This window comes from Podarcis liolepis, assembly GCF_965112155.1.
Source record: "Podarcis liolepis genome assembly, chromosome: 1".
In the NCBI taxonomy this organism is placed as follows: Eukaryota; Metazoa; Chordata; class Lepidosauria; order Squamata; family Lacertidae; genus Podarcis; species Podarcis liolepis.
In genome coordinates this window covers 40,932,784-40,955,079 of record NC_139554.1, presented here as the reverse complement: position 1 = coordinate 40,955,079, position 22,296 = coordinate 40,932,784, and the positions used below count along the sequence as shown (strand labels likewise).

General features: G+C 42.0%; 2 protein-coding genes across 11 annotated transcripts in view; one reads left to right on the top strand and one right to left on the bottom strand.

Moving 5' to 3' along the window:
- The window catches only part of LOC310708985 (formin-1-like), a 179,503-nt gene that overhangs the window by 19,082 nt on the left and 138,125 nt on the right, over positions 1–22,296 (top strand). The window contains exon 2 of the mRNA XM_083507957.1: positions 2,513–4,484. Within this exon, the coding sequence (XP_083364083.1) occupies positions 2,633–4,484 (1,852 nt within the window). The 5' untranslated portion in view covers positions 2,513–2,632. The remainder of the gene's footprint in view (positions 1–2,512; positions 4,485–22,296) is intronic.
- Positions 1–22,296, bottom strand: part of LOC310710079 (uncharacterized protein) — a gene marked incomplete at its 5' end in the record, with an annotated part of 51,432 nt that overhangs the window by 16,999 nt on the left and 12,137 nt on the right. For 2 of the 10 annotated variants that reach the window (XM_083510536.1, XM_083510538.1), the window contains one exon: positions 19,975–20,969. The exons of 1 other annotated variant lie outside the window; for it this stretch is intronic. Coding sequence is in view for 7 of the 9 variants with exons in the window: in XM_083510538.1 (XP_083366664.1) it covers positions 20,872–20,969 (98 nt within the window). Of the gene's footprint in view, positions 1–5,455; positions 7,198–8,089; positions 8,163–19,293; positions 19,478–19,971; positions 20,970–22,296 lie in introns of those variants that run through there. 7 more of the 10 variants (XM_083510544.1, XM_083510542.1, XM_083510540.1 and 4 more) reach the window with 7 other exon arrangements.

Genomic DNA, 22,296 nt, shown 5'->3' with positions numbered 1-22,296 from the left:
TCCAATTTATATACAAAGGTACCTCGGATTAAGAACTTAATTTGTTCTGGAGGTCCGTTCTTAACCTGAAACTGTTCTTAACCTGAAGCACCACTTTAGCTAATGGGGCCTCTTGCTGCCACTGCGCCGCTGGAGCCCGATTTCTGTTCTCATCCTGAAGCAAAGTTCTTAACCTGATGTACTATTTCTGGGTTAGTGGAGTCTGTAACCTTAAGCGTCTGTAACTTGAAGCATATGTAATCCGAGGTACCACTGTATTTTAAGCTCTTTCTCCTCCTCCTCCTCCTCCTCCTCCTTCTATTTGGTTTTATGCAAAGATCTCACTGGGTGGTCTTTGGTAACCTACTTTAAAAATATAGTATCCCCTCAGTTTGTGGACTGTGATATTAATATGGATGAATAACATTGAGCACTTAGGAGAAATGCTATTTATATGTGCACAGAGGCACTTCCTCTCCTTCCCCTCTCTATACCTTCCCCCCCCCCCATATCTGCCCTAGAGAGTTGGAGGAATAATCTAGAACAGATTTGGGAGAGCACAGGGAGAGGAAGTCCTCCTATACAGGCAGAAGTCCTTGCGCTGATAATAGGTTTGTGGAAATGCAGAGATGAAAGCAACCCCAAGGGCCATTTAGTCCAACCCCCTGCAATGGGACAACTTTGTTGGACAGAACTCTGTATTAGGAAAGTTCCATATAAAGTGCTCTTCTTGAGCACAAAGCAGAGACACCCAGTGCTTGACTTCTCAGAATAACATTCGCTAGGGCTTCGTTCACATGGCAGTTTGTTCTATTTTTTTCTGACATTTCCCTAGCTGGTAATTTCTTCATTAAAATTGAGGTTTCATATGAGTAAAAACCACTTGTAGAAAACTAATGGAATACAGCACATTTCTAATGCACATTTTCCAGAAAAAATCAATTTTCAGTCCCTTTAACTCAGATCATGGGAGTAAAGTGATGAAATTTGGGGCAGTATACCAGTACAGTGGTACCTTGGGTTACAGATGCTTCAGGTTACAGACACTTCAGGTTACAGACTCCGCTAACCCATAAATAGTACCTCAGGTTAAGAACTTTGCTTCAGGATGAGAACAGAAATCACATGGCGGCGGGAGGTCCCATTTGTTAAAGTGGTACCTCAGGTTAAGAACAGTTTCAGGTTAAGAACGGACCTCCAGAATGAATTAAGTTCTTAACCAGAGGTATCACTGTATACAGTTCTTTCCTGATGTTTTCATGGGGTTAGTGGTGACGTTGTCCAGTGATGATATTGTGTCACAGGAGAACGCGGGTGGTGCTGTGGTCTAAACCACTGAGCCTGTTGGGCTTGCCAATCGGAAGGTCGGCAGTTCAAATCCATATGACGGGGTGAGCTCCTGTTGCTCTGTCCCAGCTCCTGCCAACCTAGCAGTTTGAAAGGATGCCAGTGCACGCAGATAAACAAATACTGCTGCAGTGGGAAGGTAAACAGTGTTTCCGTGCGCTCTGGTTTCCATCACGGTGTTCTGTTGCGCCAGAAGCGGTTTAGTTATGCTGGCCACATGACCTGGGAAGCTGTCTGTAGACAAATGCTGGCTCCCTCTGCCTGAAGCAAGATGAGCACCACCACCCCGTAGTCACCTTTGACTGAACCATCCATGGGTCCTTTACCTATTGTGTCACAGCGTACCCATTAGGGTAAATAAAATTTAGCATAGCATGGGTCTATATCAGCCCCAAACCCACTGTTCCATAACACAGCAGGTCCTGCGGTATGAAAGGAACATTAGAAAATTGGATGGAAGCTCTAGCATTATAATCAGCAAATCTAACACATCTGAATGCACTCTTAGGTGCAACGCTCAACTTTTAATCAATTGTTAACGCAATATCTCATTATATCAAAAATGATAATTGGATTACATGCAAATTGAAATTGTTTTATTTACTTTTATTAATTTATTTGGATGTGTTTTATTTCATACTAATATTTACACCAGCATTTGAACTTTCAATAGTGTAATCTAGTATTTTAGAGTGTTTACTGGTTCAGTATGTAGGAACATTTTGTCAAATCTTGCTCAGTATTATCTACTTTGGCTTGCAGCAGCTTGCAAGGATTTCAAACAGAAGTCTTTCTGACCACAATTCTGGAGGTGTCACAATCTGAAACTGGGACCTTCTAAATGCAGAGATACCACTGAACTATAGTCCTATTACAGTACAAATACAAAGTTATTTTGGGAGAAATCTTTTCAGCCATATTCCATTGGCCAAGCAGTTTGTTAATGTTTAGCAGATCAATAAGAAAATAGTAACATAGTTCAGAAACACGCTAAAAGTTTGAAGTACGGTATGTGTTTTTTCTAGCAATGTGACCAATAACTCATATGCGTCACAGTTCTTGTGACAGGCTGGTATTTTGGATTATATTTTGAAGGAGATTAGATACTTGTTTTCGTTCTGTTTTTAAAAAAAATTCTGGGGAGGATAACATCTTTCTGACAAGCTTTTCTTCTTCTTTTTAACAGGAAATGTTACTGTAGAAGATTAGTCAGATGCCTCCTCTACTTTCCTTGCATCACATGGTGTGTCATGCAAGGTTAGAAATACTGACCTCATAATTTAAATTAAATAATTAGACAAACACAATGGAAGGCACTTATACTGTCCTCCAGTTGCACAGACCCATTATGGAGCTTTGCTACGTCAGCTTCTATCTCCCAAAGGGGAAAGTCAGAGGGTTCACATACAAGGGCTGTGTAACTCTGGACAAGTCCAGTAAACATTTTCATCGCTGCTATCGAGTGAGCGAAGGCTCGGAGGCAGTAGGATCGAGAGAGCAGACCTGTGAAAACATTGGAGACATCTTCTTCAAGCAAACAACTACTAAGGATATTCTCACTGAGTTGTATAAACTGAATGCTGAGAAGGAGAGGCTGTTGGCTACTCTCCTTAGTTCAAGCCACATTCTAGGTGTTAAAATGGGGAACCAGGAGGGGAAGCTGCAAGACATTTCTGAAAGCCTGAAATATAGCCATGATGGCAGGCAGGGTTTCAAGGATCAACAAGAGTCTCTTTCGGGATCTATGGAGAAGAGGTCCACTCCAAAAAACAAAAAAACCAGGAGATTCAGCAAACGGAGAGAAAGCATTGAGGACTTCATAAACAAGAAAATGAAAAGGAAGACACCTGGCGTTTTGGAGCCAGCAGCATTAAACAGCAAAGCAATGTTGTTGGGAAATGATAAATTTCTTTCTGCCAAATATTCCAGCTCATTTGCATGTTCTCATCAGGAGAAGGTGGAAGACAAAGATGATTTATCATCAGATGTGAATAAACTAGCAGAAGGATCAAGGAGAGAGTGGTATTTGCTTGAGAACAGCCGGGCTTTGGGGTCTGATACAGATCTCTCTGTTTCTTTCTCTGAGTACGACAATGATGTGTTTGGACACTGTTTTGCACATAGCCATAGTCTGCTAGATGATGTAGAGGACACCCTTAAAGGGATCCAGGTGCAGCAGAGCAGCCCGTCGCGGACCTCTTTCCAGGGAACGTCAACCAATGAATCTGAGGCTTTTGAGAAGACCTCAGCCTCTGAAATGGTGCACGGTTATGAGCGTATTGCAGGAAACTGCAAAAGCAAGCCTCATGTTGGAGTGGTCTCAAAAGCGGAAGTCTCTGAATGCTACCTGCAGAACGTTGGACGCGCCTCTGGGGAATACTGCGAAGTACCTTATGCCTCAAGTGAGGGGAGCAAAGAATCCGTCGGTTCTGGTTTCGCCACTGTAAAACAGGAGAAAGAGCAGAAAGGCTATATTCCACAACATAAAGGAGAACAAGACCATGTTATTGACGACTCATGTAGTCTAGCAGGAGTCGTCAATAAAACCTTACTGAAAGTTACACAGTATGACAGATTAGATGAAACGGCAGAATGGAAGCGATTACAGGCTGTTACAAGAGCAGACAGAAGCCCAGCAGGCTTGGTATATGAAAAAAGAGCTACGGTACCCCAGGAGGACAAAAAGCATTTGTCTTTACACCTGCCAATAAATCTGAATCCCGATACTTGCCAGGCAAGGACCATCATTAAACAGGAAGATAAAAGGCCTCTGTCTCCGTCCTTAGTAGCAATTAGCAATGTTTTTAATAATTCCTATCCACTGTCCAATACATACAAACAGATGTCGCCTCTTCCTTCTCCTTTATCCTCAAGTCTGCCTAGCCCACAGCTACACCACAGAATACTTCCATTGCCCATGCTTGACACTGAAGAAGAGTCTGGCACTAGTGATGATTGCCGTTCAAGACATTCCACTACAAATTTCTCATTGGGCAAAGATTTTGAAGCACAGTTGCAACTCAGGTTTTCTGAATTTGGACATCCCGGACTTTCTGTGAAACAACCAGGGCTACATCAAGTTGCCAGTGAGGACGACTTTGAAAAAAGCACCCTTCAAGAAAAAAACCGTGTTCAACTACAGCACAAACTGCACCCAGGTTAGTCATATTTAAAATATTTTAAAATGCCAAGAATAAGCCAAAAATCATTGGGAATTTCTGTTGTGTAAGTCCTATTGAAATTTATGAGACCCGCAAAGGACAAGCTGTTGGAGTGTATATCTATATAGAAATGCACGTAAGGTGTGAACGTTTAGTAGATTCGTTAGATTAACCTTGTAAATTTGCTGTTGCTTGTTTTTATTTCCACTAGTGAATTGACCAGTCATGTTTTTACATTTTCACAATAACCTTTTTCCTTCAAGCCTTCAAATATAGGCAAAATATGCCAAAGACTTTTCTTGATTCTTGTATATTTAACAAACAAATTAACAAAAACACTTGCTTTATCGTGTTTCAAATACAATCTGCCATACAGCACTTTTTAAAATGCATAATGGAATCACAAAACTAAAATAATACTGTGTCTGCATAACACGGCACATTCAGTTGTTTTTCTATACTGTTTTTATTTTATTTTTAAAGCTTTCAAAATTTATTTTAAAATGTATATTCTTCTACTTACCTACAAGTGGCAGTCGGAGCAGTTTCCCCCTGAGTTACTTCTGAAAACATAGCAACAATTTTGGTCAAGAGACCTTAATTTTCAGGTTTTGCAACTATGCATGCTTCATGGAGAAATATGTACACATCCATATGATGTTATTTTTCTGAACACACATCTTTAACACCACAGTCCTATGTGTCTACTCAGAAGTAAGTCCAATGGGGCATACTTTTAGATAAGTACGGTATGTATCAGATTGCAGCACTAAGCTAAAACGCTATACATACTTACTTGATAAAAGTTACTTCTGAGTAGACATCTATAGGACCGTCCTGTAAGATATGTTTATGGTAATAAAGACAAAATAACAAGTCAAAGTCTTCAGTGGAATTCTGCCCACAATGAACTGATATCTCAAAATCTGGTGCCTAAATTAAATTTAACTATGCATTCTAAATATAGGCTTTGCGGATGTAGTTAAATGTGTTGTTGCTACAGATTTTTTTATTATAATCTCTTGTTACTATCAGCAATAGCTGTCCAATGTATTTTGTTTAGATGTTTTGCATTCATTGTTGAATAAGGTATGACAAAATACAATTTTTCACATGCAAAAGACAGAAATCCTAAAAATACCTAAAATGTCAGTCAGTTTATTTCTTAAAATTGTCTTGCATTTTGCATCATCTTTCCTCTGTGAAATGTTAATTCTAAAATTGGTGCTGGTATATACAGAGTTTCCCTTTTAATAATTTAATTAATGTTTTTGAAGTACATTAAGGGTAAAATAGTTCCCAATTTCACAGCAGATAATTTCTCCTATTTACAAAACAGGGATATTTATGAACTAAACAAAATGTGTTTCAAAGAATTTAATGCAGTTCCACGGCTGAAAAGCCTTCTGTAGTTTTAACTGGAGTCACAAGGCAAGTCTGGTGAGTCAGATGCTTGTATTCTGATGAATGAACTTTCCTGAATAATTACTGTCACTTTCATTGCTGCAGACAAGCCCCAGGACTGCTTAAAATCAATATAGCAATCAGAAATTGGAAAGATTGCATAGAAATAGATGCTAGGATAATGGCAGTAACAATTTGGGATGTTGCTATATCTTCTCATTTTCTTTTCCAGTGAAGCCCTCCTTAACAGAAATGAGTTGGCATGTTAATTACACTTTGAATAGAAAGTATCTCTCTGATCAGTGTACGTGATAATGTTTTACTGCTAGGTATCTGCAGTAATAGCTGGAATGCCAGGCATGCAAGTTCTGTTTAAATCAGTGCGGGGCTTACCTCTCAGTAAACTTGGTTCGAATTGGGTTGTGGGCTATTGTTGTGCTCAACCTCCCTATCTAAGCACTGTGTTCTTTTAAGGTAAGCTACTCAGGTGTGCACAGTGAAGGAAGAAGGGGCAGGTATTGTTTCCTTAGATCCTAGTGTAGTGCTATACCCCAGGTAGACTATTCATAGTAGTCCTTTTGACCTAGTCTGAGTCTTTCTCTTGGCAACTGCACAATAGGCCTTCCAAAAGCATCATAATCTTGCTCCAGATATTTGTTTGCTGTATTTTTGCCATGCTTTTCTATAAACTATAACCATAGTGACTTATAAAACAGGGGTGGGGAACTTCAAGTGTGGCCCTCCAGGGCTTTCTATCTGGCCCTTTGAGAGTCTGCTCAGTGCACACCCCCCACCCCCACTCTAAGCCATATATCCTCATCTCACACCATGTCCCCCCCATTGAGTGCTTTTGCCTGGTTGTTGCATATCCTTGAACTGTGATGATAACTCTTCCTTCACTGGATAGAGAAATGTGTGTGTGAGTGTGTAGAACCTTCTGACCTGGAACACTGCCTACATTGTTGTTGTTTGTTGTTGTTGTTTAGTCGTTTAGTCATGTCCGGCTCTTCGTGACCCCATGGACCAGAGCACGCCAGGCACTCCTGTCTTCCACTGCCTCCCGCAGTTTGGTCAAACTCATGCTGGTAGCTTCGAGAACACTGTCCAACCATCTCGTCCTCTGTCGTCCCCTTCTCCTTGTGCCCTCAATCGTTCCCAAACAACCTACGGTACTTTACAAAGCTAAAAATAACACTCATTGTTCCGTCTATTTTTTCCTCTGGCCTTCAACCACTACTGACATGTGCCCCCGGAAGGTTGTTCATGAGGAAATGTGGCCTTCAGGCTGACAAAAGGTTCCCAAAACCTGTAACAAAACCATAAAGAATTGTTAAAAAACATAGTAAAATTTAAATGGCAACAGTCGTTGGATGATGTCATACCCTCCAACATGATGCAGCCCAAATCTGGGACACCATCTTCCGGGTCCGAAATCCTGCATGAGTCATGTGACCCATGAGATTGCGGACCCAGAAAAAGTACTTTTTCGGGGCCAGAGCTCAGCCCGAAATTGTATGATCGCAAGGCACCCAAAAAGGCTGCTGTGCTCTCACAGAAAAAAACAGGATGCCCTGGCTTTTCTAGGGCAGTTGATGGGTATCAAATGTGGCTACCTGTCAGCCGGCCTTGTTGCAGCATGTCTTCCTGCTCCCCTCCCAATCTGCCTGATGCCCCATCCCAGCGGTAGCCAACCTTGTGCTTTCCAGAAGTCTCATCATTCCTGACCACTGGCCATATTGGCTGGGGCTTTCGAGAGTTGGCTGCCCTTCCCTATCCGGTTTCTTGCATAACTAACTGCCTGCTATTGTACAACCGTTTGCTCATTCTAGCATGCATGCACAACGCACCCTTTGGACAGACCTTTTGGCTCAGAATCTGTTCTTCATTTCCCCCTGCCCCTGGACTGACCTTCTTTGTCATTTCCCACCCCCACCCCCGCTGTTTGTGCTCCATCCTGCCAAGATTGGCACATTGACTTCCCATGCGCTTGGCTGCCTATGGCCCAGTCCTGATGGCTGTGTACAGAAGATTAAAGTCTGGCCTGTAGAATAGCCATTGCTTTTTACAGTCTTCGCAAAAGACAGGAAATTATTTCTGCAGGAAGCATCGATTTTTCAGTGATCAAAGTTGTATTTGAGAAAGTTTTACTTGAAGGAAAAAATACCGCTCAAGGCTATACCCCATTGCTACAACACTACCTGAGTCCAGCAAAGACTCTAGCCGCCTCTCCCGCCGCAACTAGTTGCTGGAACAAGAAATTGGATCTTTGATCTAAAAAGAAACAAGCAAGCTTAATAAGAGGAATTCAGTCGGAAAGTCTTGTGATGTGCCCTTAAGTAAAAAAAAAAACCAGTTTACAAAACAGAGGAACCTTTTACAGGCCCTTTGAAAAAAAAGACAGCTGATCTGTTGTTTGTTGATGTGTTCTCATTATGATACTGTGAAAAGGCGTCTCCGGTTATAGTTTTTGAACAGGACACTCTTAAGCAACATTGGTAGTGTTGTTTCTTTGTAAATGTGGCTTCCTCCTCAAAGCCGATCACTGAAGGGTAGCAAAGTGAATTAAACTGGAATGAAAACCCAGACGCAGCTTAATGTTTCATGGTTGTCACAGATGAACAATTCAGTATTCTGCAGGACAAAAGAGCAGTACCAATTTCCTGTTTGTACCACCATGATAGTGTTAAAAAGGGTTTTGTATTTTTAAAAAACCTGCCTTATCAATACATGAAGGGATTTCTAAGAAAGCTTGCAGGTCCTAAATGTGTAGTAAAGGGAGATAAACGTTTTATATAAATAATAATAATAATAATAATAATAATAATAATAATAATAATAATAATAATAATAATGCAGACAGAATTCAGAATTGGCATCTGAATAATAATTCCCCCACCCCCAATCTGACATGTTCTAAAATGATGTACATTAGCTGAGCCTATTCAGAATTGAGCTAAAGGAAGTCTTCCTGATTTTATTTAGCAACTCGGTCAGCTGGGCGGGGTACAAATAATTGATGATGATGTTGTGAGAATTATAAGGTCTAAGATATAAAATAAATGTTCATAAATGTACCAGGCAGAAACATACATTTCAAAGTGTTGGTGATGACCTTTAAAGCCTTAAACGGCCTTGGTCCTGTATACTTGAAGGAGCGTCTCCACCCCCATCGTCCAGCCTGGACACGAGGTCCATCTCCGAGGGCCTTCTGGCGGTTCCCTTACTGCGAGAAGTGAGGTTACAGGGAACCAGGCAGAGGGCCTTCTCGGTAGTGGCTCCTGCCCTGTGGAACGCCCTCCCTTCAGATGTCAAGGAAATAAACAAATATTTTACTTTTAAAAGACAACTGTTTAGGGAAGTTTTTAATATTTGATGCTATATTGTTTTTAATATTCGGTTGAAAGCCACCCAGAGTGGCTGGGAAAGCCAGCCAGATGGGTGGGGTATAAATAATAAATTATTATTATTATATGGGCCACATGCCTGAAGGGCAGTCCTGAAGCCATTTTCACTCTCCCAAATTGACTTCGAATGTTTCTCTCAAAGGAGGAAGGAAATGGGAAACCCTCTCCATGGTCTATTTGCTCACAAATCCTGTCTTAAGGGCATATCTGTGTATGAATATGGTGAGCCTGCGACCTGGATTCAGGAACTGAGTATTTACCATCACAAAAGACTGGCCAGGATACCCAGGTAAAAGCAATCAGTGACCATTATCAGGTATCCTGCCAGACAAGATTCTGCTGTAGACCACCCCTTCTGTGATGTATGTATGATGTATTGGGGGGGATCTTGAGCTACAGGGTGGCAATTTCAAAAATCTATATAAGGGCTTGCACACCATTGTTCTGTGTTCCTGCTCCCTCCTGCGTGGGGGCGGTGTGTGTGAGCACCCTGTTGCAACAGTTTAATAAAGATCAGGCTTACTAGCTGCTTTGCTTCTCAATATTCTCTGGTTGGCCTCTGTTATTTTCTCCTACCGATAGAGAACCTACATAAGGACTGTATATGGGCTCTTGGGTACCCCATAAGGGAAAAGGAGCAGTTTTTTCTTATAACGATGATGATGATGATGCCAGGATTAAGCTATGGTTCAATGATAATCTGAACCAGAGTTAAATGGCTGGTGAATCCTTCTTAACTAACAGAACATCTGTCAATGGAAAAGGGAGAGAGGTATTTTTTGACTTGTGTCCCCTTGTATCTTCCCTTCCCCGAATTTTTTGCTCCAGATTGCTGGGCAACCCTCTAGGGTACATGGGGTGTGTGCGCTTCGGGGAGGAGGAATTGCCCAAAATTGCCTTTCATTAGCAGAGTGACACCCATTAGGTTCTACCCATATTCATGAAACTGGCAAAGGATTACATCCATTCAAAATATTTGCATGGAGGTATCAGAGAAGTTACTTTTACAACCACTAAAGTGTAATATGTATGCCTAATAATAATATACTGGTTTTAACTGGCTTTACTTTGAATAATAAGATGTGAGAATTACACTGAAAAGTAATTTAAATCCGTGAGCTAAAGCCACTAAATCTAGTTAACTTTTGAACTTAAGGAGTCAATAGACTGTGTAAGGATTTTCTGGAAAATGACTTTAAATGTCTTTGTTCTTTTGTGGCACTTCTCTCCTTATCCTCAAGAGAAAGTGTGATGAAGTGCAACTAATTAGACACTTTTGATGGAAGCAAAATGTATAGTTCAGAATATTAAGTTACTTTTGACATAACCTAAGAAAAAATAAGTGACTATAAGTCAATGTTTAACCAAGGGGAGAGAAAATCGATTTTACTAGAGACCAAGCGGTTTGCATGGTTCTCACATTGCATTGAGTGTATAGAGAGAAAATAGTTAAAGCAGCCTTCAATATTTTGATAACCTGTATGAATATCAGATTGTTTTCAGTGTTCCTGTAAGTGATGTTAGGGTACTAATTTTGTTCATCCATTGGAATTTACTATTAAAGACATGCATAAGAAAATCATGGGATTCTGGTGAGCTTTTAACATTAAACTTGTGTTTTATCTTTAGTACAAAAGCCGAGATGACAGAAGTTGTCTCGCTGGTGTTAATAGGTATCTTGCTTCAATCTTGGTACTTTGTGTCAGGGACAGATTATTTTATGGAATGAACACTTGATCTGGTAATGATCTTTATTTCTTGTTAGCGCATGAACTTTCAAATGTGACAGTTATGCCTCCCTGAGTAATGTAGTATAATTGCACTGCACAGTCAAAATGAACCAAATGACAAAAATATTTAAAGAGATCTGAGCTGGCTGCTTTTTAAGGGCAAGTTGGGGTCTAGAGTGTTGTTTAGTTATGCCAGAATTAACTATTGCCAGTAAAAAAAGGAAGCGGAGAGTTACACAATACTTTCTTCTCCTAAATGACTCCCTTCTCCTCCTCCTTTGCCATTTAAAGGATGGATAAAAGTGAAATGTTGTGATTCTTCTTGGCAGAAAACACCCACTGAAAGCTCCTGTGCCAAACACAATTCCTGGGGTGGGGTGCTCTCTGACCCCAGAGTGTGATTCCTGCAACTGTCAAAACTAAAATGTGTGTGAATCAGCTCTAATACGAAAAGTACTTACGCAGGTATCCATTTCTGTGTCCAATTACATGGACTACATTATTTATATATATAATTTTTATTAGTTTTTTTAAAATATCGTTTTCAACAGTAATTAAAGATACTTTTACTTCTTATTCAAATTTTTGACTTGCATCAATCCTGTCTGAAAATTTTCCAGTCTAATCTCTCAGTATGCATTTCTTATCTTCCCTATTACATTTCAAACTCATAACCAATATCTCGATCTTTTTCTACTTTGTAGAAAAACACTTCGTATATTTCTCCTTACAAAACTTCTTGTAGTCCTACTAGCGTAATTTGTTGATTACAGTTGCTCTTCAAATAATTCATATACTTCTTCCAATCTTCTGTAAATCTCTGGTCCCGCAGGTTTCAAATCCTTCCTGTCATTTTGTTCAATTCTGCATAGTCCATTAATTTCGTCTGCCATTCCTCTTTCGTTGGAATTTCTGGACTACAAAATTATTTTACACCTGTAGTAGGGGAGGGAAAGTGCAGCTCCAGGACTTTTTGCAGAGCAGGAGCAGTGATGAAATCTGCCAGAGTGCCAGGATAATCATTCCTTGTTCAGGCAAGAGAATAAAATGATAATGAGGTTTCTCTAACTTTGTCACAGATTGACACAGAGGAAGGAGTTAGAGAAGGAGGAAAAAATAGAATGGCGCAGTGGTTGGTTGCGTCTTTCCTTTTTTATCTTTGATGGGATTAATACCTCATACTAGCAGTTTTAAGCGGCAACTTCTTTGCAATATCATTTGCATTTCAAATTAAAAGATTATATTTCAACAGGCTAAAAGTATTTGTTGAAAGCGTGGTATGTTTTACAAGTCGAACCTATGCAGTCAGAAGTCAGCATATTGTTGCAGTCATAAGGGCTAAAAACTCAGCTTTTTTTAAAAAAAAAGAGGCTGTGAATTCCTACTTTGTAGCTTATTCTGTGGTTTTCCTAATATAATCACTGCATGCATCCAGCTCTGCCTGTGATCAGTGACCTAGAGTGGGAGCTTGAAATGCCAACTTTCCTGCGACAATTGAGATGGCCCTGTGAATATATGAAATGTAAGGTGCTTAAGTTTGAATCCTAGATGCCAGGCTTCTCTGTTCTGCTTCTACCTGTGATGCATGTTTTCTTTTGTTTTGTTCAGGTGCAGTTGCCTTATATAGGTGCAGTAATAATACCTATAAAGATGCGGCTAAGTTCCCCCCACAAATAAATTCCTATAGAACGAGAAACATCAAAAAAGGTCTATGTGTTCAGAGATTTGTTCAAGACTCTTGAGGGCAGAGAATAATTTTCTTGGCAGGAGGCCATGGTTACCTTGCCAGTTAATCCATCTGGAAATTGTTAGCCTTCTGATCTTCTCCAAAAGCTGGAACTGTCTCCCACACTTTGTAATTAGCAATGTGTGTTGCTCTTTATTTTTCCAGCTTCTACTTTTTTCTTTTTTTAATGGAAAAATTGGCCACAAGTAGGTGGTGTTATAACATTTTTGAGATTGTGATATGTTTTATTTGGTAAATATTTTTAATATGTTTAGAGTTGGAATAGCCTTAGGTTACTGTACTCATTTGTTAAAGGCAACAAACATATGTTACTTGCAGCACAACAGAAAACCAGCAGCTGATTGGATAAACAAGGAAGGAACGCAGGAAGCTGCCTTATATGAAGTCAGACCATTGCTTCATCCGGCTCAGTTCTGTTTGCACAGGGAGCATGCAAAGGCAAGCTCTGGCAGATTGAGCAGACTAGACCATGGGTAGGCAAACTAAGGCCCAGGGGCCGGATCCACCCCAATTGCCTTCTAAATCTGGCCCGCAGACGGACCGGCAATCAGTGTGTTTTTACATGAGTAGAATGTGTGCTTTTATCTAAAATGCATCTCTGGGTTATTTGTGGGGCATAGGAATTCATTTGTCCCCCCCCCCAAAAAAAATATAGTCCGGCCCCCCACAAGGTCTGAGGGACAGTGGACCGGCCCCCTGCTGAAAAAGTTTGCTGACCCCTGGACTAGACCAGTAGTGGGCCAGGGGTCAAGACAGCAGTTTCGGCATGTGTTGTAGAGGGATGTGAGGGGCAGATGGGGCCCGTCAACCTTGGAAAGTAGCCCTTCCAGAAGAAGGAAAATTCTGATCCTAAACCTCTACTGCCTTGCGGGATATCTTTGGGGGAAGAAAAGGCTAAGGAGTAAGCCCTACACAAATCCAGAGTGGAGTTCCTAAGATGGTTAAATGGTGCCTTGTGAGCCGGTGTGGTGTAGTGGTTAAGAGCGGTGGACTCGTAATCTGGTGAACCGGGTTCGTGTCTCCGCCCCTCCACATGCAACTGCTGGGTGACCTTGGGCTAGTCACACTTCTTGAAGTCTCTCAGCCCCACTCACCTCACAGAGTGTTTGTTGTGGGGGAGGAAGGGAAAGGAGAATGTTAGCCACTTTGAGACTCCTTCGGGTAGTGATAAAGCGGGATATCAAATCCAAACTCCTCCTCCTCGCATCTCTTGCGGCCAAGCTGGTGCCAAATGTATTGCTCTGCTTTCCTTTGGACCACATCAGCGAGGACAAAAGGGTTTTTTTTGTCTTGTGGGCAGCCCTGGAGCTCCATACACACCGCACAGGCTTGTGCCTCAGTGAGGTCACCTCATTGCCGCTAATGCAGCAGTTTGACTTCACCCCCGGAAGTGAACTCCATTGTCTCTTGAGACAGATGGATGCCAACATGCAGAAACATAGATCAGGATCCATTTTGGTTTCTCTCTGTTTCTCATTATTCCGCATTTCAATTCTCCCCATTTCCACATTAGCTTGTGATTTAAAAAAAACCACAAAAACAAAACTCTATAAATAAAATTTCTACAATTTTGCTTACTACACCCATTCTTGTAGAACGTCATCACCCAAAATAAATCCATAATGCTGAATACTTTCAGCATTATTGGATCCTGGGACAATGTACTAGAGCTTTACCTGACTTTATTAGGCTGTCACAGAGGACTGGAGAGCTATTTTAATATATGTACCTATTTGAGACCAAAGGTTAGGAAACAATAGCTATAAAGGTTTGGGTGTTGGCTTGGCTTGGGATTTTAAGGCCACTGTGTTGCAGCAGTGATTCAGTACCCAGTCCAAAATTAGAGCACAGCGAATGCAGTGTGCAGATGTAGACAGCCTTAATAATAATAATACTTTATTTTGATCAAGTTAGTTAGACCCCTTTGAAGAGAGATGAGCTCTTTTTCGAACTGTTTTCTTTCAAAAGAAGGAGGACAGCTGAAAGCGTGTTTACAGTGGAGAAAGAATCGTTCCAGTTTGCGAAGGAAAGACATGTGTTTCTGTGGCATCGTAAAGAATTCGGGATTCCACAAAGGTAACCTTATGCTAGTATGTAAGCAGAGCTTGCTGAAGGTAATTGAAAGAGCTGGCTTGCTAACCTTTAGATATAACAAGTGTTCCGATTTCTAGTCCATCAAATAGTGAGAAAGAAGAGGTATCTATAGAAGCAGGTCAGGTTGTGGGGAATGGTGGTAATCCAGATTGTGGTGTTTTATAAACTGGTGGTGTTTAAGCATTGTGAGCTTTATATCTTTTCTGCTTTGAGGTTGCTGCTCACCCATCATACTGCGCTCTCGAGCTCTTTCCACCCTGGAGGTTTTGGTGGAGAGTTGCCATATCTCCCCATAGCTAGTGGTGAACTGCTGCAATTAAGGAAAAGGGGCTTGCGAAGATACAGCATCTGTGCTACTTCCTTTAGCAAAATAGTTTCCCAGGTTCAGGAACAAGGGAAGGATAAAGATCTATGTCGGGAACAAGGGCGGAGGGTGGGGGGGTTAAATCAACCTGTGAGGTTGAAAAGGTAATTAAAAGCAGTGGCGTAGCGTGGGGGGTGCAGGGGGGGCCGGTCGCACCGGGCACAACATCTGGGGGTTAGGGTTAGAGGGCGCAAATCCACGGGTTAGGGGGCGCAAATTACTTGCCTTGCCCCGGGTGCTGACAACCCACGCTACGCCACTGATTAAAAGCTGTCATGGGGGAGAAACGGGCCTTCTCTGAATCACGCTGGGCAGGTGCAGAGGCCATTCAGTAGAGCATGAGACTCTTAATCCCAGGGTTGTGGGTTCGAGCCCCACTGGCTTCCTCAACCTTGGTCTTTCAGATGTTTTTGGCCTACAACTCCCATGATCCCTAGCTAGCAGGACCAGTGGTCAGGGATGCTGGGAATTGTAGTCTCAAAACATCTGGAGGGCCGAGGTTGAGGAAGCCTGGTGTAGAAGATTCCTGTATTTCAGGGGGTTGGACTAGATGACCCTCATGGACCCTTCCAACTCTACAATTCTGTGATTCTATGATGTAGATCTTCACTTTACACATTTTTCTCCTCTGGTGGGAGGGTGGCATTTTGTGGTTCGCCTCGGGTACCAAAATGTCTTGCCCTGGCCCTGATCAGAAAGAATCTACTGGCACAATGCATTTTCTGAAATAGATATTCAGCTGTACAGTATATATTAAAGCACTTTGCAATGAGGGCAAATTAAGGTCAGATCTTCACTGATCTATCCTGGGACTTTTTGGAAATTTAAAGTGTAGCAAACTGGATAAAAGTGCAATGGAAAGGAAGGAATTCTAAAATTAGCTATAAAATTAACCTTCCTTTTAATTTGGGGAAGTGTATCTGGATGTGAGCATATTTCAGAGGATAGCTTGTTTTCGTATCGTAGCTTATTTCCAGGTTAGCTGCCTGCTGTTTAAATATTGCATTGAGTTAGCCTGTGTATTTGCACAGTCATTACACGATACACTTTTGTTTTACTGATGCTTCATTATTGGCTTTGTTTTTCGTAAGGAGCTCCTAGGTGAACCTCTGTAGCTGGTACAGGTGAAACAGGTTTTGCATGGGCTTTTTGTTTTAAATCAGGAAATATATATTTTTTAAAGCTGTATTGATTCAAAGGCTTCAATTTCATTCTTATTAACAAATGGAATGCTAATTTCCAGGTCAAGTCCCATTATGGCTTTAGCCCAGCCTTTGCCAAGTTGGTTCTCTTCAGATGTGTTGGGTGCTTAACTCAAGCCAATGGTCAGGTATTCTGGGAGTTGTCAATAACATTTGGAGACCACCAGGTTGGCCATCATTTATTTGTGTGTTTAAATTTATGTCCTGCTTTAATAGGAAAAAACCTCAAAGGGGTTTACAAAAAAAGATAAAACAATAAAATTATCATTGGAAGATTTACAGCCACAATTAAAAACATATAGAAAGTTAAAACCACAATGGAATAGACTAAAACAAATTAAAAGTCATACAGACTTTCTAAATATCTGGGTAGGCTTGTATAAATAAAAGTGTATTCAGCAGGCACAAACAAAAATTACAGTGTCGGTGCTGCCACACTAAACAATCAAGTATTACGTGGCACCTGTAAAAGTGCTGATTCTGCTGATCAAAGCGGTCGAGTGGACACATATGAGGTCTGGTGATCTCATAGGTGAACTGGTTCCAAGTTGTTAAGGGCTTTGTATATTAACAGGAACACCTTGATAGTGGCAGTAGCACCATACCCTCAACAGACGCCATCTTCTGGGATGCCACCTTCCTGTTTTTTCTTGCAGAAGGATGGTGGCCATTTTGCACTAAAATCCACACACCCCCCCCCGAAAAAGCACTTTTGGGGGCATAGTGCCCAAAAACATATTTTGGGGTGCCACGTGAGATCATGCCCCCCAAGAGCTTTTACAGTGGAGGAAACACAACACGAAATCACGAGAGATCATGGCACCCAAAATGGCCACCATCCTCTCAAGAAAAAAACCAGGATGCCTCAGTTTTTCCAGGACACTCCCTGGATCCAGAGATGTATGAGAACTACTAACTGTGGAATCATTAACATCATGGAATCATTAACATCATTGCTGGTCATACAAATATAAATAATGTAGTTCAAATGGCACACAGATGAGATGGGATGGGGGAGTCAAGAATAAGAAGCCTGAGAAGCCTTTACTGCAGAGGTTGCCAACATTTCAAGATCCATTTGGATCTTTGAGTGAGCGCTACCCTACAGTCACTGGTCACTTCTCTCCCTCCTCTTCCCAGATCAGTGTCACCTTCCCACAAGCCACAAAACTAGAGAAATTCTTCTAACCTTCTCCTTCTCCTTCAGCTGTATGTGCTTTTCTTCTAACCTTCTCCTTCAGCTGTATGTGCTTTTCAAGGAAGAAAAAAGGAATGCCACCTTCTGACGAAGGGGGTAGTAAGTGCTGGGGCTGGTGACTCAGAGGCTTTATGGCAACAGGGGAGAACTTTGAGGGTGCTGCTGCTGCACCCATGGGTGCCACATTCGCAAACCTTGCTTCTCCTGGGACTGGGAAAGTGTAGCCCACAGAGGCAGGATGAAGCTGGTGAAAGGAAAACCGAGAGAGAGGAAAAAGCAAGGGGAAGAACGTGTCAAGGAGGGCAGACCGGATAATTGGTAGCATTTGTGGTAGAGACAGATTGTCCCCGCACTGTCAGAAGGCAAGCCTGTAAGTTTGGCCAGGAAAAAATGATTGGATACCTTCATGAAAGTAATTTTAATGGATGGAATAATCTGTTTTTTATTTTTTTTAAAGCTCCACAATTTTGTCTTCTTAAATTTTATCCATACTAAAAATAGTTGGAAAATATTATGCAACTTTGTTGACACATGCCCAGACCAAAACCAATGGAAAATCAATTTAGCCCGGTGAGTAAAAGTATGGAAAATCTGTGCAACAAAACATCATAAATTAGAATGAAAATTTGAACTACACCCAGATTTAACAATGTTATTCTTTAGTTTCTCTTATCTGGTACTTATGATTTGTAAAATTAAATGAAGGAGTGAATATCAGCATCTTATTGCTGACTCTGTTTTTAGAGGTTTTCAAAACTTACCTGGCAAGGGGCTTAAAAGTAATCCCTTTTAGATCCCTTTTGATTTCTATACAAAAGAGTTGGGCTGCAATCCTGTGTACACAGTTACCAAAGAGCAACCCCCATCAAACATACTTGGGCTTTCTTCTGTGTAGAAATTAACAGGGTTTTTTTCTTCACAATACCTGCTAAACTCTTATTTAATGTCCCTTGTTGGAACCGACTTCAGGTATTCTTTGCTTAGCACGGTCATTTTCTGTTGGGCACCCTGCTCATGAATAGCATTTGGTATTTTAAACTACCAAGCATTTAAAACGGAGCTGATTTCATGGCAAATAGTTTAATAGATAAGGACTCGCACCAGATCTGACCCACAGACTTAAGATAAAAGCATTCAGAACACGCACAGTGACATTTCTGGGGAAGAGTGAGGCAGGATCTGTGGTAGCTACTTCTTCAGAACATTCACAACATCAAAACTATATCCAGCTCATGAAAGGAGGGGCAAAACACGAGGTGGGGAGAGCAATATCTATACAGTTGTGCCTCGCAAGACGAAAATAATCCGTTCTGTGATTCTCTTCGTCTAGCGGTTTTTTCGTCTTGCGAAGCAAGCCCATTGACGGATTAGTGGATTAGCGCTATTAGCGGCTTTTAGCAGCTTATCTGCTGATCGGATCAGCTGATAAGCGGCTTAGAGGCTTAGAAAAAGGGGGGGAGGAAAAAAACCAGCAGAAACTCGCAAGACATTGTCGTCTTGCGAAGCAAGCCCATAGGAAATTCGTTTTGCGAAGCACCTCCAAAACGGAAAACTCTTTCGTCTAGCGAGTTTTCCGCCTTGCGAGGCATTCGTCTTGCGGGGCACCACTGTACTGTGTATCATCTTCCCATTGGTGTCAACGGCAGGGGAATTACAGTGGTACCTCAGTTTTTGAACAACTCTGTAGTCGAACATTTCAGAACTTGAACGCTGAAAACCCAGAAGTAAACACCTCGGTTTTGGAACGCGCCTCAGAAGTCGAACAGGATACACGGTTTCCATTTTGAGTTTTCCATATTGAGGCTTCCACTTCCAGTTTTCAAATGTTTCGGAACTCGAATGGACTTCTGGAACGAGAACCGAGGTACCACTGTACTTGTGTCATGTCCTGGTTTAGATGTCTGCCATGCCTGTACACCCTCCCACCAGGGAAGAAGGGGTGGATGAATATCTCCACCAGAAACAAGGGAATAAAGATCTACATTGGGAACTAAGAGGGAGGAATGGGTCAGCTCTGAATCATGCTGGGCAGGTCCAGAGTCCAGGAGACCCCAAAGGGCAGCCTCCATCATCTCTTCCCCAGGGGTGGGTGGAAACCAGCAGTGCCTCCTTTTCTCTGAGAGGCCACGGCAGAGGCAGCATTGGGGTAAGGGGCTTCTGAGCTGGAAGCAGATCTGGTCTCCAAGGAGCACATGGCAGTGGCAACGGGCGATGCATTATTTGGAGGCTAAATAATAATAACAACAACAACAACAACAACAACAACAACAACAACAACAACAACAACAACAATTTTTATTTATACCCTGCCCTTCCTGGTTCAGAAAACCAGGCTCAGCAGGGTGGCTAACAACAAATTTAAAACGCTTAATTGATGCAACAACAAAAACTGCATAAAATACAGTATAAAACGTGAATAACAATAAATTCAGAATTCAAAAATCAATTTAGAGGGGAAATCCATCCAATAAACATTAGATGATCACCAGGGCTAGCTGGCTAAATTAGTCCTATTTGGGCCAGCCAGGAGACCAGGGGAGAATTAGCTGTGGGATCCCAGAGCGGGTAATCTTCATAAAAAGGGGAGGGGAAGGGAAGGAAGGGGAATAAAAGATCAGGCTAAATTCAAATTGAAAGCCAGGCGGAATAGCTCTGTCTTACAGGTCCTGCGGAAGGAAGTTAAATCCTGCAGGGCCCTGATCTCATGGGACAGAGTCTGACTTCCTTAGGGCCCGGGACCTCTAAACTATGATTATTCATGGACCTTAAGGTCCTCTGCGGGGCATATCAGGAAGCGGTCCCTTAAATACGAGGGCCCTAAGCCACAAAGGGCCCCTGTGGATCGTCACCTTGCCTCATGACCGTGGATATTAGGTATTGGCAGTTCTCCTCTTGTGGTGCCCACAACTCCGGCCCATTTTTAGGTGTCTGTGGATGGAACTCCACCTGCAGAAACTTTCCCAGGCATTTACACAGATGTGTTCAGTTAAGGCAGTATTTCTCCACTTCCGGTGGCATTGGGAGTCTTCTGTCTCATCCTAATGCCAGCACCCCCCCCTCCCCCCAGTTGATGAACCAAAGACAGTTGAATTGCACTCTTCAATGCTATGACCTTTTTGTTAATAAATGCTGTTGCACACAACAACAGCATGCCTTAATTCCTCTCGTTGAGGAAATGTCGCAGTGATTCTGGAAAACCAAGCACTAGGTTACTTTAAACCAGATGCATAATTCATTTGGGCTACTTCTGACGGAGCCTTTTTGCGTGTGTGAATGATGATGTGTTTTGCCTTCCTCTGGCAGTAAAACTTGACACATCTGTCCTCCAGAAGATTTCATCTGAAAAGGCAAAAAAATAAAATAACAAACAAACAAACAAACAAACAAACAAACAAACAAACAAACAAGAAGATTCTGCTGCTGTCCTTGTTTAGTCCTTTAAAAGGGTTTTGCTAACAATGTCTCTTCCACGTGACAGTGGCTGGGTTGGGAAGCAGCAGCCGGGGCCTGTGGAATATCTTCCAAGTTGAGGTCATCCTAAAGGAGAAACCATGCCACACATTCCCAATAACATGACACAGGAAATCTGTGATTGATCTAACTTCTCGTTTTGTTTTTTTACTGAAGTGCAGGTGGCGCTGTGGGTAAAAGCCTCAGCGCCTAGGGCTTGCCGATCGAAAGGTTGGCGGTTCGAATCCCTGCGGCGGGGTGCGCTCCCGTCGTTCGGTCCCAGCGCCTGCCAACCTAGCAGTTCGAAAGCACCTCCAGGTGCAAGTAGATAAATAGGGACCGCTTACCAGCGGGAAGGTAAACGGCGTTTCCGTGTGCGGCTCTGGTTCGCCAGAGCAGCGATGTCACGCTGGCCACGTGACCCGGAAGTGTCTTCGGACAGCGCTGGCCCACGGCCTCTTGAGTGAGATGGGCGCACAACCCTAGAGTCTGGCAAGACTGGCCCGTACGGGCAGGGGTACCTTTACCTTTTAGTGTGGGGAGGGCAACTTTTTACTGGGAAATGATGCTGGGAGTAAGGTAAAACACTATGTCCACCTACCACCACCAAATACATTGTCTGCATCTTCCTCACCTGACCCCCTGTGGATGCATTAATATTATTATTATTATTACCACCACCACTACTACTAGTAGTAATACTACTACTAGTATTAGTATCAGTAGTATAGTAGTAGTATAGTAGTAGTATACTGCCCTGTACTTGCAGGTCCACAGTCCTGGAAACACAAATGAAACACTAACCTGCAGTGCAATGTGTAGTGTGGCCCTAAGCTGAAATATGCGGTTGAAATATCTTCACTGAGCAGAATTATGGTCCTTTGCTAAATGAACAACTGCATGGTTCTTATTGGAAACAAGTCTGTTTTTATCAACAATTTTTTAATTATAGTGTCTTCTTAAAATATCGGGCATGACCCAACTGTATTTACTTATCTGAGAGTAAGCCCCATTGAGCACATACTTGCTTTTGAGTAAACATGCATAAGATGGTGCTGCAAGCTTTCAATAGGAAACTTAAAATAGCCTTTCGTAAAATCATGGAGACCTAAAAGCACTTAAGTGTGCCAGGATCATAACCACAGTTTTTATAACAGTTATAGGTAAAGGTACCCCTGCCCGTACGGGCCAGTCTTGCCAGACTCTAGGGTTGTGC